The 22,419-nt window shown below is 39.9% G+C and overlaps 1 protein-coding gene across 1 annotated transcript in view; it reads right to left on the reverse strand.

Annotated features, from left to right (window-relative positions):
* The window catches only part of LOC126545558 (E3 ubiquitin-protein ligase AMFR-like), a 194,026-nt gene that overhangs the window by 38,456 nt on the left and 133,151 nt on the right, over positions 1-22,419 (reverse strand). Inside the window, exons 6-7 of the mRNA XM_050193475.3 lie at positions 8,278-8,410; positions 4,209-4,342 (exon numbers count right to left, since the gene is read on the reverse strand). Coding sequence (XP_050049432.1) covers positions 4,209-4,342; positions 8,278-8,410 — 267 coding nt within the window. The remainder of the gene's footprint in view (positions 1-4,208; positions 4,343-8,277; positions 8,411-22,419) is intronic.

The raw sequence follows: 22,419 nt of genomic DNA on the forward strand, positions 1-22,419 counted from the left end.
AGTGTGGGTTCCTTTACAATGAAGGAGAGAACAGTAAAAGAAGGACAGCTGCTCGCTCTATTTGGTAATAAATAGAAATAAAAATGTTCTCATTTAAATCCAATTTCCTGAAACCAAAGTTATCTTCTTAATTATACTAAACAGTTCGATGCCCTGATCATAGCCAATTAGGTTTTGTTATTTGTACATTTGACGTTACAAAATAAATTCTACCCTCGCACTAAGTTTCCCATACAAAATATTCCAACGGAAACAGAACAGAGAAAGGCATGAAAAAGAAACAGTACAAATCAATTTGGGATAATAGCAACACAAGGAAGTCTTATGCACCAAAAAATTTTAGAAATTACGATAGCAGTACTAATTCTACATGTACCTCGGGAACATCAATAAGACCCTGCGCAGTCTTGCAACGTCTGACCTACTGAACAAAACACACTGCATTTTTTCCACCTAGATTCCTGTGTTTATTGCTCATGTCCGTGTGTATATTACATAATGCCTCTTGCCGAAGCTTAACCAGATGAATGAAGCAGTTGACATTGCATGGAAGTTTTGCTCACTACCACAAACTCGTAAGGCAGTGAGTGCACTTTTACCATGTAAGAAGTGATTAAAGGGTTTGATGATGAATGATGATGAATGAACACTACATTCAAGCTTTCTGGCCTTCAAGCCATCTCTGCACATGGAAGCACAATGTTGAGCACATGCGTGCACAATTTTTAGTGACAGAGTGAGCAAATAGAAAGATACAATACATTCGACAGTCAAATTCCCTTTATTCTGAAAGTGAGAGATGAACGAGCGTTGGATTTGTAATTGCTTCCCCCTCCCCACCCCTAATATTATTGGTTATCGTAAGCAGCTCAGCGAAGTATCTTTAACCCTTTCAGATGCCACTTTATCCTGTTGATTGAAAACTTAGTTTCCCCACATTTCTTGGATCTTCCGAATCATACAAAGCGTACAGCTGCAGAAAAGATTAAGAATTTTCAATTGTTTAGCGAGTTTTGTCAAGTTTACAGAATGTGGACTCCCTGCAAAAACTCACTACAGGAACATCAAATATTTCGTGTTTTGAAAACTTAAAAAGCACTTATCCAGCCACTTGAAAATTTTGCCTGATGCATGATATTGTGAGAAACAATGAAAGAAGTGAACCTGCTACATACAACATACTGACACTGAGTAAAAACACCCAACAGTCTGCCTTCCCACTTATTTTGCTAAAACATTTTGCATGTGTTATTTAAAACTGCAGCACAATTTCATTCATAAGTGCTTCAAGATGTATGCAACATATTTTAAACATCATTACTTTTTATCAGTGCTTTTGCTGTTGATGCACTATCTTGGTACACAATTGTGTACATAGTGCCTGAAAGGTTTAGAACAATCACATAAACAGCAGCAACTCTAAGCCATGCCTGTGTGTCGCTTCTCATATGACACTCCTGAGGTCATTAGGTCTGGCACAATGTATACAACTGCGTGAGAGCTTACACCAAGCACGCTGTTCTGTCAGCACTTCTTTGCTTCAGCCCATTCTCTTCATCGGCCCAGGGCGTAGACATTTAGTGCATTTGGCTATGAGCTGTGAAGAACACAAAGGCTTGAGTGGCAACCGCAACACAGCCACGGCGAGGTGGGCTGCACCTGAAGCGGTCAAGCCATCAACTCTCGTCATAAAAGTGCGGACGACAGTGTGGGCCAGCTTAGCCTCCGTGTGACGCCCCGGTAGTGCAGGCCAACTACCCATTTCGAGATACACCAACGGTGTAGGCTTGAGAGCGAACCTCTATGTGACGCCCGACTCTGAGACCATGTAAGCCCAAATCCTACAATACTTTTTCACAATCCTGATTAAGCCATACAACCATATACACAGGTGCGCTTCTCTCGTGTTGCATTATTGGTTGGTTTTCAAATATACTTTCTTGTAACAAAAGTTCGCATAAGGACTCTTCAACATGTATTGAGTGCCATTATCTATAATGTGCTTAAAGTATCTCCAGGGTGTCTACTAAGTTGACGTTTCCAAATTCCCTGAGTTTTCCAGGTTTTCCCTGAGTGCCCTTGCAAAATTTTCTGAATGAGACAGAACTTTGTTATATGTCAAGATGGGCTGACACCATGTTGCCCGATGCTATCACTCTCTAGTAAGCATGTTGAAACAAAAAATGACTTAATCCAGTTTGAATATAAAGGTATAATGTTTATTTTATTCGAAAAGAAAACAGAAGCAAGGTGTTAGTAAAATGTACAACGAATAGAATATATTTGAAAAAAATGGCAAACCCCATTCCAAATCGAGCCGAACATTTCCAAATACCGATGAAAAGGAGATGCATACAGAAACAAATATTTTCGAATATGAGCTATTTCTATCAACTGATGGCATGCTCATTGGTATGAGGCCTGAACTTTGTCACAACTAAGATTCTCTCTCAGCAGCTGGAAAGTCAACCTCAACTGTCCTGACATACTCTCAGCCCATACACAACACCTCAGTGTTGGGCTGCACTGCTTTAAAGTTTATTTTGGTTAGGATGAGGGACACCTGCATCTCAGCATCAGCGAACACTTTGTTTTTAGAGTTCAAGCTTCTTGAAAGAGGCGGTGGAACGGTTTCTTTCCCGTTCATTCCTCAATGCATGGATCCTTTCTGTTCTCGTGCTCCTTCCACCACGTGTTCACCCCACAGACCATTTGAAGCATCCTCTTGGTCATTTGTATAGTCAACGTCCAATTTTTCAGACTCCCTAAGGGCTGCGAAAACGTCCGAAAAATTGGGCAGTCGAAAAAAATGAATACATGTTTAACTGCCCTTAAGGGCTCAAATCACCACAGGCAGTCCAAAAAAGCTCTGGAGGCCTTCCAGTAAACTTATTAGGCATATCAGTGCTCATAGTGCAACAGGAAATGGGGATTCATGCATGTATATTTAAGGAATACATACTGGGTTCCGTGACAATTGCCCATTCCCACACTTAAGCTTCTCCGCAATTGTTTCCGTATGCTTCATTGCCTAACATTTTTGTACTGAGGCGAAGCTGACTATTGAGAACCGGCAATATGCAACGCGTTGTGTTTTACGAGCTTCGAAGCCAATCTGGAGGATTACAACGGTGGAGTCAGTGCCATTGCTGACAGCGGTGAATTCTTTCAATGAAAAACACGGCACCACATGGCAAGAAGCTTAATAGCGAATGTAGAAGCCGCTCGGCCTGGCGTTGCCACGGTGGTGGCTACGGCTGCCAGCAGATCTGCGTGCTAGAGCGCCGGTTTGAGGCGGGGAGATAATAAAAATGGCAGTGGTGGTGGGTTTGATTACTGCCATTTTGGACCTGCAGCCACGGCAAAATGTCCGAAATATTGGTTAGTGAAGTGTTTTGCATCCAAAATTTCAGACGTTCTTATACATTGACTCTATGAGGTATGTGGTGGTACTGCGAAACCATGCTAATTATCGGGCATGTCAGAAAAATCGGGCGTCTGGAAAATTGTTGTTGACTGTACTCTGGAAGCTCCTCGAGCCGTCGACATGGCGTCAAATACAATTTGTTGCGATTCTTCTGCTACTGGAGCCAGCATTAGTGTGACTTTCGTTCACTTTCAATAAAATTACAGCTAATTTCCCCTGATAGAAGCACAAATTCCCAGAGTTTTTCCCTGAGTATTTCCAGACTATTCGAATTCCTTGAGAATTCCCAGTTTTCCCGGTTGGTAGACGCCCTGAATTCTCTGAAGCAGGTTTACGAAGAAAAAAAAATTTTTACTGAGGAAGCTTGAGGAAGTTTTGATGTTGTCTGCAGGTACATTATAATTTCCAAACTGCAGAAAAATCAAGGACCAGAATTAGGTATGGCAAGACAATTATTGCGTACGTCTAGCATATAAAAAAGTGCACTTAAGCAAGGTGCTATTTTGCTCTTGTAAAGCACATTGAAGAGCACAACCTAAAGAACACAAATGAGTGTGTTTAATAAAGCTAAAAAACTACTTTTGTCTCCAGTTTGATTATATTCGCTTTGGATTTGAAGTGATTAAAATGACTACACTGAAACAACACTGCTCCACAGTGTAAAAGCATGGAAAGCTCTGCATTTAGCCAGGAAAGGTAAGTGCGTCTCTTGCACCAGAGTGCAGTGAATGAAAAATATAACTTAACACTGTTTACTACACACACAAAATGTTAAACTTACTTGGCTTCCATATGCTTCACAACCCTCAAGTAGTTCTTGTGTTTTTTGACACGTCTCTGGATTTCATAGAACAGGTACCGCAGCTGCATCAGGATCACCAAGCTGGCCATTGAAAGGAAAATATTTCCCCAGAGCTAGAAAAGAAATGACAAAAAGTCAATATGTCCACTTGTACGCTATCCTTGAAGATTCTACTAGTATTTATAGACTTGCATGCAATGCATCAGAAGCAAAGTTAACCTTATGATATCACATGTGCATACCTATATCAACTAAAGTTAAAAATTTTAATGGTATGTTGTTGGCTCTCACAGGTGCCATGTATTTTTCACTCCCTTGAAAGTCTTTTCCTGCAGACTCTTTACCTGTCTAGGAACCAATGGGTAGCAATGAGTAAATTTAACTCGCAACATAAACATGTGACAAACACAGTCAACACACACATGCACATATGCATGTAAACAAACTAACAAAGAAACAAAAAATCACACTTGAGGCTATTTTCAATCAATGTATTTTCAGCACACTTTTTTCCTCTCCCTCATCCTCTGACAAAGAGGCAAAGCTGAATAAATGTGCAGGACAAATGCACAGGAAGCATGGGTGGGGAAAGGAGAGGGGCAGGAAGGAGGCTCATTTAGATGGAATAAAAGTAGACGACATTGAGAGCATGCTATAACTGATTTTTGACTCTCTCCTGGCATTGCTTCGTGTGAATATTTCATCAACTATGACAGTGAAGTTGTGTCTCTGGTCTGTGATAACCCATGATATGACCATGCCCACCATGAGTGGCAGAACTATTAGCAGTGAGATGTGCAAGCACTCAATAGGCGTGCCCCAAGCCAAAAAGCCATTCAAATATATGTCAACATTCTGTGTAACATGATATTTTAAATGATTTTAATCACAGACAGCAGCTTAACAATCACAGATTATTTAAATTTCAGGATTTGCAATATGTGGCTGGTAAACTATATCTTGCTTATATCAAATTTCTTCATGGTTTTAAGAATTCGAGGTAACAGAGGTTAAGTGTACTAGTAAAAATATATTTCTGATGATTTTTAGAGGAACAATTACTCCTCTGAAGTGACATTCATGGTAATTGAATTACTCTGAAAAGCCAGATGCTTGGCTGCAGGGCTGCGTACCTGTCTTATAAACCGGTGGGAGTCCAGTGGTCGGCCGGAATACGAAGCCAGAATTCTTATTCTATTGACCATTTACTCTGAGAATCTCTCTGTTGCTGCCCCAGCAACAGAGAGGTTGCTTGGCCAACCTTAGCTAATGGGCAACAGTAAAATAGGAGTATGGGAAGTGCACTGATGTGGAATGGCTTATACAACATCAAAATTCATTATTTCATCATATTATTAGCCCATACTGCAAAGCTTTAATGCAATTACTATCTACATCATACAACTCAATAAAACAATAAAATGTTTGTACAAGGGTTGCAACCCTGAACAAACATGAAAACTTAAAGGGGCCCTGCAATGCAAATATAGAACTTCAAAATGCTTCAGCAACAGTTAAAGGGTTAGAGTATTTGATTAGATTATTTAATATTCACCCTAGAAATCAGTTTCCATACTGACCGCACCGCACCACCCCAATGATTTGCAGCAGTAGATGTGAGGCACCAGAAGGCACATGTCCCATACAATATATACTGCTCATTCTGATTTTCTGGGCATGAAGACCATACTCCACATGTAAAGGCTCTGCATGTGGTCACGACTTTATAAAGAAAGCATGTGTTATGCTTTTTAAGGCTACAAAAGTGTCTTAGCACTCTACAACATAAATTATAAACAGTTACAATGAACACTAGGTGCGCAGTCCGACAGTTTACAGAAAGCATGCTCTTCACCCCGCATTGCATCAGGCTTGGTAGCAACACAAGCTCTTCCAAAGGTGCATCATCATACATACAGGACAATGCATACAGCCTCATTTCTATGCAGGATATTGCATTCTAATTCTGTCATATAAGGAGGTTTAGACTGCCCATAAATGAATTACAGCTTGCTCAATACCGGTACACTGGAGACACAGACATGCACAAAAGCACTGGTGGTACCTTCTTGTGACCCTAACGTCAACTAGAGCGCACAAAACTATAACAGCAGTGAAAATGTCCTACCTATTTGCTGGTGCAAAGGTGTCAGCCGCAAGAATCATTAGCGTACACAGTTAAACCTCGATATAACGAACTTCAATATAACAAAACTCTCTACATAACAAAGTACTGAACTTTTTATAATTTCTTATCCATAGAACACCATGTATTTAGAGCCTCAATATAATGAAGTGTGCTTATAGATGATTTCAATATAATGAAATTTCACTGCCGCCGCGAAGGAATATGAGACAATAAATTGCAACTTCTGTGGACGAAGATGGTAAAATGGTTGAATTACGAGTAGCTGCATGCGAACCCACTAGTCCAATCCCGCACCACCCACCCAAGGGCAACAATGAAAGTGCAACAGGTTTATGTACATTATAAAGTCTAAGTGCATTAAGATTTTATCGTGTTCCACACGCTGTATGCTTTGGGTGCGAGTGAAAGCGTGCGAGGGTGAGCTGAGAAGGATTGTGGCTTGATGAGCGCAGTCTTCCCATGCGAGCAAGGAAAAAGGGGGAAGGGAAGAAAGCTTGCAGTAAGGGGATTAAGCGCATGAGAGGGGAGAGGGGAGGAAGTGAGGGGCAGCTTGGCGTGCATCTCCTTTTCTAGCGAAGCTGTAGCAGCGCATGGCTGTCAGTGTGACTGAGCACATGTACAGCTCACGTGCCCTGTTTTAGAGGTGCCAAGATGGGAACTTTAAAACAGGTGCCGAGATGGTTTATTTAGGTGCCAAGATGGCGTAACATCATGTGCGCTGCCTTCCAGCACGTTTAGTACTGGAGATTGCATAATCTTGAGTTTCGGAGATGCGTTGAAGCAAGAGGCAGCCGAAGCATTTGCTCCCTGCTGCCGGCGCTTTTCACAATAGTATTGTGGAAGACACTACCAGCTGCGGGAGCAGAGTGGACATAAAAGTGTGGCTGGCTTCACTTCATACCATCGATGTAAAAGTATTGTCGAACCCCAGGTGGTCAAAATTTCCAGAGTCCTCCACTACAGCATGCCTCATAATCAGGAAGTGGTTTTGGCACGTAAAACCCCATAATTTAATTTTAAAGTATTGTCGACACAGCATGAAATCATATCTTTTGTTGCCGACTCTAAAATTCAACAAAGCAAATTTTTTAGCTTGATAAGGTGGAAGCTTGGGCGAGTTGGTGATTTAATATCGACATGTTTGAACAGTGCAAAAGATGAGGATTGAAGGAAGCGCCTGTGTTGTGTTCTTCCTTCAGTCCTCGTCTTTTGCGCTGTGCAAACATGTCGAAATTTTTTAGAATTGAAATTTGCTTTTTACGATTGCTCGATAATTCAGGAAGTTTTGTGGCCTCTTTCATGTAAGAAAATCCATTGGCGACTACTGTAATTATTTGCATAAAAGGTCCAATTTAAATTTAATGAAATTTGAATATAACAAAGCAAACTGCCTCTTTTACAAGCTTCATTATATCAAGGTTTAGTTGTAATAGAATTTTTTTCCACTTCAGCAAAAACAATGCAAAACGCAGAGGTTTCTCACATGTCATGGTTGAAGAAAGCCATCACAAGATGCTGCTACCAGCATTCTGCCAACAAAGTACCCAAGGGGATTGTAGCCATAGCAACAATGACCGTCTAAAAGTGCAGCTGCAGATTGTCATTGGAAGGGCACAATGGAAAAACAGCTTCTACTAACACTGCATAAGCCCATAAGCCCTTGCTGGGTGAGTGAAATGAGGAATTGTATACCTTTTTTTTTGTTTGCTATATTCTGAATTTGTAAGTTGAGTAAGTTTCGTTTGTACACATGAATTTGTCATTATTTCTGCATTCACCTTGGGACCATACAAGAAACCCATCATGGCACAACATTTGGTGGTTAAACTCAGATTGCGGGGCTCCTTTATGCAAGAACGCTACAAAATATAAAACCAATTAAATAATGAAGACACATACCAGCATGTGGAGATCATGACAGAAGTCAATAGCAAGAGCTGTCAACTCAAAGCAGAGCTCAGCATAATACACATAGGCAGCACGATTTTCCCAGACTTTGTCACAGTGGATATCCCATAGGTGGATCCCATACCTGCGACAAGATAAAGTCACTGTTGAACACTTCTGAATCCTACTGACAGTCAAACTATGCTCCCTGCATAATCAGCCAGTGGTACATAGTGAAAAGGGGGACTTGCCCTACAAGCTCACAGTGTCTGGCAACATTTCTATTCACACAAAGTGAATTCTGTCAGGCACTTCTCAGTGTGAATCCAACAATAAAGCATACTGTCAAGCATTATGTTCTTGACGAGTTCAAATTGCACATAAAAGGAATGTTCAAGCACACACTTAAATGTCAAGGCTGCACACACCTACTTTTCTTATAAAACTGCATGCATTAATGCACAAAGATTACTAAGTCTACATGTTTGCTACAGTTGAAGCCATGCACAGAAAGCATTTACTTGCGAGTATTAGATATGTTCATTACACAACAAATTAGAAAGGGACATGTTTCCTCCTCAAACATGACCAATTGGAGTTACTAAAAGATTGGATAATTGATTGGAAAGGAGAATAAAAGCATACATGCTCATTCCTCTAGGCCTTCCACCAAGCACAAGTGCCTTATTGAACTAATGCAATTTTTCAAAGTAAACTATGTCAGAGAATTTAGAAAGTATGGCTTGCACACAAGCTGCAGACATGATAGCTTCAGACTGTAATTTAAGTATACAAGAAAACATATTTCTGTTACGCGGAAACTCAAAGACAATGACCTTTTCCAGCTGCCATTTTAAGTCTGTCTTAGTGGCCGCAGCCGCTAGGTGGAGGTATGGTTTTTGGACAGCATTTGCCATAATGTTGATTATGGTCGCAGCACACGCTGTACAGCACCCATGCATCAAGGGCACATACATCGTGTGCACACGAACGTCATGCGTGCAGCATATGTGTATGCTGCAATGTATGCTGCAGAAGTGCAGCATACATCCTCATTCTCCTAGGCCCACCACTAAGTGCAAGGGCATTATTGAACTAATCCAATTTCTCAAAGTAAATTGTGTCAGAAAATTTGTAAAGTACGACTTACACACAAGCTGCTGACATGATAGCTTTGGATTGTAATTCGAATATACAAGAATAATTAGGGACCTATATCACTGACATCTATTTGTTGCACATTGCTGAAACACAGCCTATACTCTCACATTATAGCCTATCTTAACGATAATAACCTGCTCCTCAATAACCAACATGGCTTTTGCCAAAATCGCTCGTGTCAGACGCAGCTATATGAACTTGTAACAGATATTCATATTTCTTTGCATAAATTGATTTGTACAGACACCATTTTTATTGATTTTTCTAAAGCTTTCGACCGGGCACTTCATAATAGAGTAAAACTGAAAGAGAAACCTACAGCTTGACTACAACACGACACGATGGATTGAGGAGCTCCTAACGACCAAATTTCAAGTAAACAACTGCTTTTCTAACCGCACTCACGTCAGTTCAGGAGTTCCTCAAGGGTCCATCCTTGGTCCACTGCCATTTTTAATATACATCAATGACATCACAACTAATACTACTTCACAAATATATTTCTTCGCAGATGACTGCATCTTGTATAATGAAATAAGCTGCTCTGCCGACATCTCTGTGCTGCAGTCTGATTTAACAAAACTGACTGGTATGACACATGGCAGATGTAAATTAACATAGCCAAAACTAAACATGTAAAAGTTGCTTCAATAACTCGATCTACCTCTGACCAGTATACAATTTGCGGTATTACTGTTGACTCAGTATCTTCAATCAAGTACTTGGGTGTTCTGTTCATCTGCAATTTAAGCTGGAATGCTCACATTGAACACACCACTACAAAAGCATGCAAAAAAAAAATTGGTTACCTGAAACGGCACTTACACCTTGCAAACACAGATACAAGACTTCGTGCATACAGTTCTCTTATCAGGCCCTCTTTAGAATATGCGTCCGTAATTTGGCACCCCTATCACTCTAATCTCACGAACCTACTCGAATCAGTTCAAAATAAAGCTGCGTGGTTCACCTTAACTTCATACTCTCGATATCAAGTGTGTCCGCCTTAAAGAAATTACTCAATCTGCCTTCTCTTGACATGCGCAGGAAATTATCACGGTTGTTCTTCTTCCATAGCCTTTACCATAGCAACAATGCATTCGCTTGAGCCCATATTCTTGCAGCTCCCCACATCTTGATCCGCACAGACCATGTTCATAAAGTAAAACCTATATTTGCCAGGACTAACACTTATCGAAATTCACCTCTAGTTTTATCTATTCCCGAGTGGAACTCACTACCTTCAAACATTGTCTCCCTTACGGGATCATCATCATCATTTCATGCAGCCCTGCTAAACTATTTAGAGCGTATCAACTTATCCGAACCCACATTTGCTTGAATATTTACTTAAACAGTGTTTTTATGTGCTTGGCATTGTATAAAATTCATTCAGTTTCATCTGATATGTATCTGTATAGGTTGCTTACCTAAATCATCATTCGATTATATCTTTAAACGTGTTCTAATGGGTACTGGCTGTCTACATTGCATTTTAGGTTCATACGAGTTTTTCACGCTACCAAATATTCTATAAACTCTGTTTCTCTTTTCTTCCTTTCTTTCTTTATATTTTCTTTGTTTCTGCTCAACATTTAGATCAATGTTTTTTTATTGTTCCTAATGCCTTCCTATATTATTTGCATTGTACACATTGCACTTAGGCTTGAACTTTTTCGTCCCCCCTATGTAATGCCCTAACAGGCCCTTAAGGTACTCAAATAAATAAATAAATAAATAAATAAATAAATAAATAAATAACATCATTGTCACATAACGATATCACCTGATGACATAATTTAATGACGTCTTCATCAAGTGATGATGTCACCTGATGACGTCATGTGATGCCTCTTAGAGAAGCAGCGCACCACGCGCTTCCCCCATTTTTGCACTGTCTCCGGGATCGGCCAACATTTTTGTGTGAGCACCACGCATGCAGACATAAAAAATCCCAACTAACTAGAGGTTAACAGCTTCGCTGTAAAATGAATTGTATGAACATAAAGTGCAAATGGTTCCCTTTAGCCTCCAGTGATAATTATCTCCCGATTTGCCTAATTACTGGGCACAAGCAGGTGTCTGCATGACCTCTGTTTGAAGATTGCAGTGTTAATCAAAGCGAAAGAATGCTTCTTCATTGTTCATGGAGGTAAGAACCTCAAAGCTGCCATTTCTGATTTAGTTTGAAGTGGCAATGTTACAAGATTATGGATGCTTGTTATAGAGGATAATCTGCTGCACATGAGTTAAGTATTATAAGGTGTCACACCAGATTAATTGATTGATAGTGTTTAACGTGTTGAAACACCACAGGAGATACAAGAGAGACTGTAATGAAGGGCTTCAGGTTCATTTTGACTACCTGGGGTCTTTTAATGTGCACCCAAAGCTTGGCACACAAGCATTTTAGCATTCTTGCCACAATGGAATGTGGCAGCCTTGAACAGGAATTGAACCTTCATGCTCAGCAGGGGAACACCACCTGTTACAACAGGAACATTTTCCAGCAGGACAATTTAAGATTGAACAAACGATCAAAATGTTTATTTTTTCTATATCTTAGTACGTCAAATCATGATGTCATTGCTGATTTTTAATACAAAGTACATACTGAGAAGGTAATATGTTCAAAAGTTTCCAACACAGCAAAATATTTGTTTTGTCAATAAATTTAGAACTTTTATCAAAAAGCCTATGCATACATTCCAACTCAACAAAAACATTTTTTAAGGAAGAGCTGTTATTCGAAAGAGCATTTTTAAAAATATTTGTCCAAACATAATGAAAATTATGTTACTTTTTGTTTGTTGTTCTCTTTTAATATATGTTTTCAAGTTTTATGTAGCTTTTGTAGTTTTCACAGCAACAATAACATGGGAGAAAATTTGGCATTTTTGTGTGATATATTTGAACATTTAATATTTTGAAAAAGGCACAAGAAATAAGTCATCGTGCTACTTTGGGGCTATAATGTGCCGAAAAGTTACATATAAGAATGAAAATGCAAAGAAAAACAAAATGTTTATAACTATACCATGGCTCTACTTCATGAAGCCTTTGCATAGGATTTGGTAATTTCATAAACATATGTGACTTATTGCAAAAATTTCATGCAGATATGGCAATTCTACATGCGCTTAACAGCGTGCACAGAAAGTAAATTTTGCACAAAACTGGAGATGGAGAAAAACACAGTAGGAAGATTTAAAACTGTACTGATCAAAATGCAACTGAATATGCACAAAAGTAGGACTTTCTCGCGGGCTAGTTGGTTCATAGCTTTAGACATTTTTTATAACGGCGCGAAAAAAATGAGGACGCAAGAAACACACACCACACCACGAGTGCAGACTGCCAATTGCCACATGTGACTTCCACATGTGAGAGTGACAATGCAGACACGTGCACAGGTTCCCTATTGAAGTATATGTATGTTGCTGCTTTCCAAAAATAAACAGTTGGCAGTCTGTGCTCGTGGTGTGGTGTGTGTTTCTTGCTTTTGTCCTCGTTTTCTTGCGCAGTTATAAGAAACGTTTAAAAATATGGACAAAAACTGGTCATACCGATCAGCAGTGCTGCCATAATGATAAAGTCACTAGAACTCTCCTGCATCGTAAGTTGTACCGTTACAGACAATGCGGCAGGACTCTTCCACATCACTTTTGCTAGTTGCCGGTTTTGTGATGCTTCTGGCTTGATTCAGGCTTTCAGTCTCAGGTTTCATGGCAGCAGTGTGGATTTTCTTGGTTATTGCATGAAAACCTTACTGATGCATCAGTTTCTGCAGGCCAACAATACAGGGGTGGTATTTTCAGGCGATACTTTTGGAGATATTACTTTCGTGAGATTTCGCGCGAATCAGCACCAGATAGACGTATACAGTCAACAGCATTCTGGTACTATGCCAAGTTTGTTACTTGCACTGTTTGCTGTACATGACTATGCGTCTGGTGCTGAGTCATGCAAAATCTTGCGAAGTGACAAAATTTGCGCAAGTGATCGCCCAAGAATACTGTGCCAGCAGAATCTAGAAAGTTGATCATGGCCGGCACCAAAGGTTCATGTGGCCAGCACTGCCTTCAAGTTTATGGCAGAGGTGTTAAGTGAGATCCCACCATCGTAGTGCCCATTTGTGCCATGACCGCCGTAGAATATGACATGCATTGATGTGCGTGTGTAGACAAAAGGGCGCTCATCGTTTTCAGAATGAAGTTCTAGAAATTATGCAAGTCCACTTGTGCCTTTCTTCTAGCTCCCGTACGATGACTTTCCGATCGTGGCAAGCAGGGCACATCATATTTTCGACAAGCTCGACCAACATGCGGATGTCACACAAAACAGTCATTGCAGAGTATTTCGTCTTTTGCAAAATAAGCAATATTACTCTCCAAGATGTTGACAAATTCAAGAGTTGCAGCAACTTCAACATAATGGTTGCCATGTAGGTCATTGCAGCTGTCTACGCTGCTGGCATCATTAGGCCTACCTTGGACTGGGCTGTTTTCCTTGGCTGTCGTGCTCTGGTGCACTTTCCTCCGGCTTTCTGTGTTATTTTTCTTCGTTCAGTAGTTCTGGAGTTGCAAGTTTTTCTTTTTAGGGCTTGTCAACAAGTAAAATGTGAGACAACGTAGATGAACCACTGGTTGAATTCTTGACGTGGCTAGATGGTGTGGCCGTAGGGTAAGCTTCACAGCACTCACAAGACTTTACTAACCTACGCTGATGCGGCTGTGGCACGACGTCATTTAAAGGGCCAGTAGAAGAGCTCAAAACATGTGGGAAATGTGCCTTTCTTTATTATTACTTGTCTGTGTACGAAACTGGCAACCGTCCAGACTGAAATAACATGGCTGGCTGAACCTTTCCCCAACCGATTGCGACGATGGGTGCCGCTGCAACAGTGCGCAGCAAGTGCTCAACGATGGCCTACACGTGCATCAATTATTACATTCTTCGGGCCACCACAAGTCATGAAAATGGATTTCTTTATTAACTTCTCGCTCAAATTTCTACATAAATTTTTCAGAGATATAAAGAGAATGTTGAAATATTATAGTGCAATCTAAACGTCTTTGTGATAACTGATCTTTCTAATTGCATCTCCCTCTTTTTTAAGATGCCAAATGTTTATGTAATTTAATGAAAATTTCTAATATGGCCCAACAAGGGGTTTTGATCTACTTTGCACATTCATTTCTCCAACATGGACAAGATACTATTTTCAAACTTGCCTAATATGTTCTACATTACAGTCCAAATGTGAGATTATCAAGATTTCTTATATGCCTGTTACAGGCATAGAGATATGGCTGTTTGAATGCCAAGAATCTTTTATTTACATTGAAACTTTGTGTTGTTAGTGTCTATTTGAAGAGTTAGGAGTATTAGAAGCATTGCACAACGTTGATGGCACACCTAGTACAGCTTGCCTAAAAACACCCTGTGGAAAGCTTTGCCATGCAATGCACTGAAGTGGACACACTAGCTGATGCACATTACATAAGCAAACACTGTTCTTTCATATTGATCGTGCACTTTTTAAAACAATAATGCAGTTCCCCTTGGCAAAGAGGGGGAACATAAGCACTGATATTACGACAATTCCTATTTTTCCTACTTTCAAAGTACTTAGGCAAATTTAGCACTTTACAAAAGAGTTTCACCGATAATCATGGCTACATCAATGGAGTATCACTATAATGTGCTGTGTGTAAGTTCACATATTGATGCCGAAATAAAAATTGAAGTTGAACATAAGCTAAAAAACTTAGTGACATTCAATAATGTAACGAGAAAATGTTCTGCCTTAAGATAAAGAATGCACTCGGTGGACATTCACACCATGTCATTGGTTACCAAGCCTTAATGCACTTAATAGAAAAGACCTCCAGGAAAAGACTGCAGCCTTCTAAAGAAAAACAGAGACTGAACCATGTGGTTAGCATATGCTTATGACGCCAATGACAATCGTGTTAAATGCCCAGGCTATAAAAAAAATACTCTTTTTTGGACTGCAATACAAACAATTGATGCATTATGCTTTCGGCTTTGCTAAAGCTGGTTACATTTGTATTGCTGTTACTACAGCCACAAAGGTTATGGTGAAAGGCACAGAAATAACAGTAAGTGCTTACATGCGTGAATAGCAAACATTAGCCGTGACCTGAAAGCCAGTGACCAACTTACTCAACAGTGCTTATACCCTTCACTCTTATATGGCATAGTGCTATCTGTAGCGATAAGCACACATTAAGAATTGTGGTCTTTATCACTACAGCGTCGGGTGTGGAAGAGGTGAAAGTGAAAGCATCAGATGCTAGAATGGCAGATGCTAGAATGGGCAAAGTGGATTACAGGTCCTGTGGTAGCAAGACTGGCAATTGCACACATATGCACACTGTGTGGCCTATCTCATTTGTGTCTTTGTCGGACGCCATTTTGAAGCATTAACAAACAAAATAAGAATGCTAACCATGTTGATAAAAGTTTTATTTTCTCATTTACATCTCAAACCACTTAAGCTATAGACATTCTACTTTCTAAACTTCAGTTGGAGCTGCAGTTGCTTTTGATGAACTTGTGCACGTGGGTTGGGAAAGTAGGTCCTTAAGGGGCCCCTAACAAGGTTTGGTTCTTTTAAACAGACAAGCGCAGTGTATACAATGTGCACTGATGATCACGCCTGCAAAGTATTACACCACTGCACGCCTGATTTCAAACTAAATGCTGCGCGCCCTTTTTTTCAACAGCGGAAAGTCTAGGTCAGATGCACAAGTGCACCTACATAATTCGCATTGCTGAAATGTTGCTCTCCGCGACATGTGACTTCAAGAATTATTCAAGGCTATAGGAACTGTTTGATCTGTTGCTTTGCCAGACTATGGTCGAACCCGGCTATATCGAACTCGCAAAAAAACGCCTATCAGTTCGTTATAGGGCATAATTCGATATAAGCCTGCTAAAGAATTGAATGTCATAAAAGCACATATCATTTATAAAATCACTTTATTGATGAAACTAGCTTAGTTTCGCATAAAATAGTCCTGTATTTTCTTCTGCTAGGGCAATTTCACTGCCTGCGACACATGCACTTCTCCACATTGTCTAAAGAGTTGGAGCAGCTGAGGCCGCAACCTTCCACGTTCGCGCAGAAGCACCGGACTAATGTGAGTGCACCAAACACCTCGGAGGATGTGGGCAAAGGACCATCGTTGCTTTCCTCATTGTGCCCACTTTCACTTGTGCTCGGTACGATGTCAGCAATGTAGTCTTCATTCTCTGGCTCTCCCGTGGTCGCGACACCATCATCTGCACTCAAAAACTTGTCGACCCTTGACTCGTCAACGGCTTCCGGAAATTTTGACAGCTCACTCCAAACTTCGGCAACACTGGCAATGCCTTTGTTGCACTCATCAGAATTTACAGTCATCACCGGGCACGCTGAAGCTGGCACGTCTGAAGCAATTTCAGATGAACCACTTGTACACGGTCGTGCGTGCGCGTCGGGCGCCATGGGCATCGGGTCGCAAGTTTGTCCACTTTAGTCCTAATCTCCCCCTTACTCTTCAAGTTCGTGCTGAAAGTGCTCCTCGGAATCTTGCATGATGCGGGGTTATCTGACTTCTCACCGTGTTTGACCCGCTTTATGATTTCGAGCTTCATGGTGAAAAGCAAATTCTGCCACTTTATCCTTCAATTATAAGTTGAGTTAACGTACCCATACTCAGTTTTCTCTCTCTTCACCTCTGCTAGCGTGCTGGAAGCTACATAGTGAAAAATTCAAGAGGGCAAAGCCCTGGCCAAAAGTCGAGTGTCATGAGGGCAAAAGGGGTTGTCATGGCATTCTGGGCCGGTCGTAATAGACTACGCTATGCAGTACACTGCAGCCATCTCGGAGGCCATGTGCAGCAGGCGCAGCTATGTGGAGTGCAAGGAAGAAATAATTTTACCGCCTTTTTGAGATTGCAGACATATATTTTTCATTTATTTACCTCAAAATTAGCGATTATGTATTACTGTGAATGTTCTTGCGATCATGAAATCGAACAATAGGGTTTGTCAGCCTAATGCTTTCGATCAGCTTTCAATGAAGACATTGCGAATGCGAGAACTAGCATCTGTTCACTGCTTTAGACACAAAGTTGTAAATTCCCTGCTGCATGCAGTGCAATAATATTTGGATCACATGTTCACAGTAGCCTTGTTAACAGATCGGCAAAATTTTTTTTTTACTAGGTTCAGGAAGTGTTTCAGGACCCCTTTAAGGACACAGGTGACCATCGAGCGCTGCACCTGATTTTATGCCTCCCAGCACTATTACGTACTTGTTGCATCACTTAGAACACTGTCTAGGGATTAAATTTTTGTTTTCCAAGTAGTTTATTTTATGTGAGGAGGAAATTTTCAATGAGCACACAGAGGTGTGCACCCAGTGATCACTACGATGGCAGGCACTCCGGTAGCACAGCTCTTGCATGAATAGCGGTTTTGTGATTGTGTTGCATTGTCAAATAATTATTTGAGAGCTACAAGTACAGTGAGTCGGAGTATAATGCCAGATAATGAGGTTATAATTTCGACGATGGAGGCCCACAAAGCCAGGTCAGACCATCGTGAGCTGTTCGGCGGTGAGATTCATTTTCCGTTTGCTGATGACCAACAGATTTAGCAAAATTGTATCTCAATTTTTAATGGCTCTGGAGCATATGGTATAGGTTTACTGTAGCCAGCCCAGAAGAGTGTGACAGTTTGTCCAACATTTGTGGCACCTATCAGAAGGCAGCAGTTTCCTCTAGGCAAAGAAAAATTTTTTGTAAATCACATCATTTATGAGGTTAAGACATTGAAACTTTCATGCACGGTAGGCAACCAAAGTAGAAACATTTTCTATATTTATGAAGATGTTTTTCATTTCTTATTTTATTTTCACGGTAGCATTTAAAAAGCTTTCAGTAAATTTTTTTCCCCCTCAAATTATGTCTCTTACGCCCAAAATATATGTTGCAATATCTGGTGAAGACTTATTGTCACATACGTTTCAAATTTGACGATTTCTTTTTTTTCATGGAAAAAAAAGAACCCCACATGACCTAGGTTGCTCTTAATGTTGTTGTTGCTTATTTCTCAACGTTCTTCACAACTTTTGTATTGTCACCCTAGTGAGATTAGGTAAGTTCATTCAAATTTAGCTTACTAAACTTATTCGTGGAAAGTAAAAAAAACAAAACACGCGCGCGCACACACACACACAAACACACACACACACACACACACACACACACACACACACACACTCATGACTAGCATGAACACCCATTAACATACAGTGATTGCAGTTAACGTAAGAACCTCTTATTTTTTAATTCTTGGCAATGTTTAGTTTGGACAGTCGTTAAAGGATGAAGGAGTAGCATTCACAACACGGGAATTAGGTGATTAAGCTTGGAACCCTTTAGATGCTGCAGCTTTCATGTTGAAATTTTCACAAATGGTTTGCTTACAACCATATCTGAGAGACTCAAAGGAAAGTGATCAACAAAGAAAAGCAGTGTGCACAGAATGGAGCTGTAATATTCCATTTAGACTGTGATAAATTGGGCTGTTGTGCTTCCTGATGAAGTTAAAATTGCAACCTTGGCCCAAATGATAAGTCTACATACTTTCACATATAGCGACAATGTGGAAAGCTATCCACAGCTTCCCCATCTGTGATGACTGTGCCACAAGTCTGCGCATGCCTGCTTAACGCTAAAACAATTTAAAAAATGGGTCGACACAAGCATAGTACTAGTTTAATCTGAGTTGACCTACATCAGGAATGAAGCCACCAGTCATCACCTCCATGATAATGGGAAAAGTAAATGCCCTGGCACTCAATGTTCAGAATGTGCAACAGAACAAGCAAAAAGTACATGCAAAGAAATTCGAGGACTCCTTAAGCATTGTGCAGTGCTTCACAATCTTAAGGAATTTCAGAAAATGCAATGTGAACAACTCAAGACATGGTAACTGTTCTATAGGGAAATTGAAAGGTGTACATCTCATTCATCTAGATGGCAATAGGCCTCCTAAATTCTATTCAGTGAAAAAAAGTATTAGCTGATAGTACATGCTTTCCATGGTTTCATTTGTGCCATGTGAGGCAGCTATGCATGTCGATGGCAGCATCCATGTATAAACCGCATGCATCACGCACAGTGCTACATTGACAGAAACATAAATATGCATGAACCCTACATTAAAGTACAATAGACCCTGCTTAAATGAAACTCAAAGAGACAATAAATAGAATTCTGTTTATCAGCAGTTTCATCTATGCGAACGATGCAAAAATCACAAAAAATCATTTTATTTCAGGTCTGTAGTGTTTTAATTTCACTACAGTGAAAAAAAGATGTTATTGCACTCTGTTTGGAGAACCACAACTTTTTTGGCACAAGCAATTTGTTCATGCGCTCTTGATTTTTGACTGTCGCCATCATGAAACGCGAAAACTAGGCAAGGTGAATGCTGCAGAGCAGACGCTAATGCCACCACAGCACAACTGGTTGATAGGTTCGATTTACTTGACTATTTGGCATCACAATTTGACTAGCCTGTCGACCTCCTCCTGTTTCATATGAACTGACAGCCGACGAGATAGATGCAGTTTTGGTTCCAGTTCTGTTTAACCGAAATTCACAAAAACAAGTGTTTCATTTAAACAAGCTTTGTTAGCATTGTTCCTATAAGTGGCCAGCCAAACTTGGTACCCTCGTACCAATTATTCAGCATTTTCGCTCAGTTTCGTTTATCCACAGTTCACTTAATTTGAAAACATATGTCTGAAGAGCCATAAAATCAATATTTTCTCCTTCAACCAAGCTGAAATTATTGATTCTTTAGCTATTAGCTGTATGATCATTATGAGAATAAAATTTTTGCTTACATCATAAATCCATATGCCACCACATCTGCTCAGGCTTTTGATAGCACTCCTAAGCATGCTGTATTTGCTGGACTATAAGCATTACACAACATGTTCCTGTAAATTTGTAGGAGCAATGCTTGGGCTACGATAGATGCCATATAGGGGAGAGCTCTAGATTAATTCTGACCAACAGGGGTTGTAATATGCATGTGATTTAAGCACATGAGCATCCTTGCATTCAGCCCCCCTCAGAATGTGGCTGCTGCAGTTGGGAATCGAACCTGCAGCTTCATGCTCATAGCAGCTTACCAAGTCATTGCAGCAGGTATGCAACATGTTTGCATGCATGCCCTATAACTTGTCATAATTATTCTAGTCTATCAAAAATTGTGGGGGTATTAAGAAAGAAAAGCCAGATATTTTAAATGCTTTCAAATTTCTTTGAATACAATAAATTAACAATGCCAAGTTTCACAGAAAAAAAAAAAAAACTATAAGACTTTTTTTTTTATTGACATCAGAAGATTACAATATTCAAAGTTTTTTCAACATTCCAAAAAGGCTACATCTTAATGGTCGGGAGTGCCATGCAAGTTTCATTTAAACTTTGCTGCAGAATAGAGTAGGCAAGACTGAAAATTCTAGCCTGTATATGGTGGAAGATTCAAGCATGCAAAGTAGGCAAAAATCCTCTGAAGGGCCATGCTTGAATTTTTTTCAAATTAAAGATTTAAACTACCAATAGCTTTAAAATTATTTTTAAGTTGGAATGTATGCTTAAAATGTGCGATACAAGTTGCATATGCCTCATCAAAACACATTTTATGTTGCACATTGTAAAGCTTCACAAGTATAGCAGCTTTCCCTAACGCAACAATTCACCTTCTCGTGGTGTACGATTTACTAAAACCCACCACTTCCTTTCTGTTTAGGAAAAACAGTGCATAGTTGTTTTTCCTACATAGGTAATGACACATAACAAAATAAAGCAGACTGAAAATATTGACCAGCCTCTTTCCCATTCAATTTATTCATTCAATTCCATTCAACTGTTGCTACAGGTGCAGTAGCGCTCTCTTTAATTGAAGTGCTTGTACACACACTAAGAAGTTACAAGAAAAAATGCTTTTTACAAGAACCATAAGATTATTTAAGTCTTAATGTGGCCTTCTTCACGTCGACCTTACTTTCTTAAAGCAACATCAACATTAGCCAAATCAGCATTATGTCACTATCCAATTTCCCATTATATTTCAGCATGTGTAACAATGTAAATCACATTTAGTGAGCAATAAAAATGAACTTTGGACAAAGAATGTAAAGAGCTATTCATACTATGTTTTATGAAATGGCAAGGTTAACTTAAAAATTAGGTTACACTTTTTATATTCTTATCTTGTACGGTTGGACTGAATCTAGTATACGAGGTCTGTCCCAAAAGCTTGTGCAGTACTTTAAAAAAATTAATTTAACAAATTTTGTAATATGTCAATGTGGTCACCTTCAAAATATTCCCCCTTAAACACAATACACTTAACCTATCTCTTCTTCTATTGCAAGAAGCACACTTGGAAGTTCTCTTTTGTTAAGCGCTTCAGCAGCGATGATGTTTCCTTTTGAATTACCATCACATCCACGAAATGCTGTCCCCGGAGCACCAGTTTGCATTTGTGGAGCCAAATAAAAAGTCACAGGGGGCTAAATCAGGCAAGCAGAAAAGGGTGTTGCAGCACAGTGATGGAATTGTGTACCAATACTCATGCAATGTGAATGGAGAATGCACAGGGTATTATTGTGATGCAGAATCCAGCACCCCTTTTTGTCACGTTTCCTCAGGAGTTGGCAGTTTTGGCATCATCTTGAGTCAAAATATAGTGAATAGACAGCTTTTCAATTTTGAGTCAAAATATGGTGTATAGACGACTTTTCCAAGCAAAGTGCTTTTCATGCCTTTCAAACAGTCATTCAGCAGTACTGAGCACAAGAAAACACACACGTTCAATATTTTCATCTTCAAAAGGGGATAGAGGGGTGACCTGATCTTGTATCATCCTTGGGGTCTTCACAGTCTCCCAAAAACA

The sequence above is a fragment of the Dermacentor andersoni genome, chromosome 1 (genome assembly GCF_023375885.2).
Source record: "Dermacentor andersoni chromosome 1, qqDerAnde1_hic_scaffold, whole genome shotgun sequence".
Lineage (NCBI taxonomy): Eukaryota > Metazoa > Arthropoda > Arachnida > Ixodida > Ixodidae > Dermacentor > Dermacentor andersoni.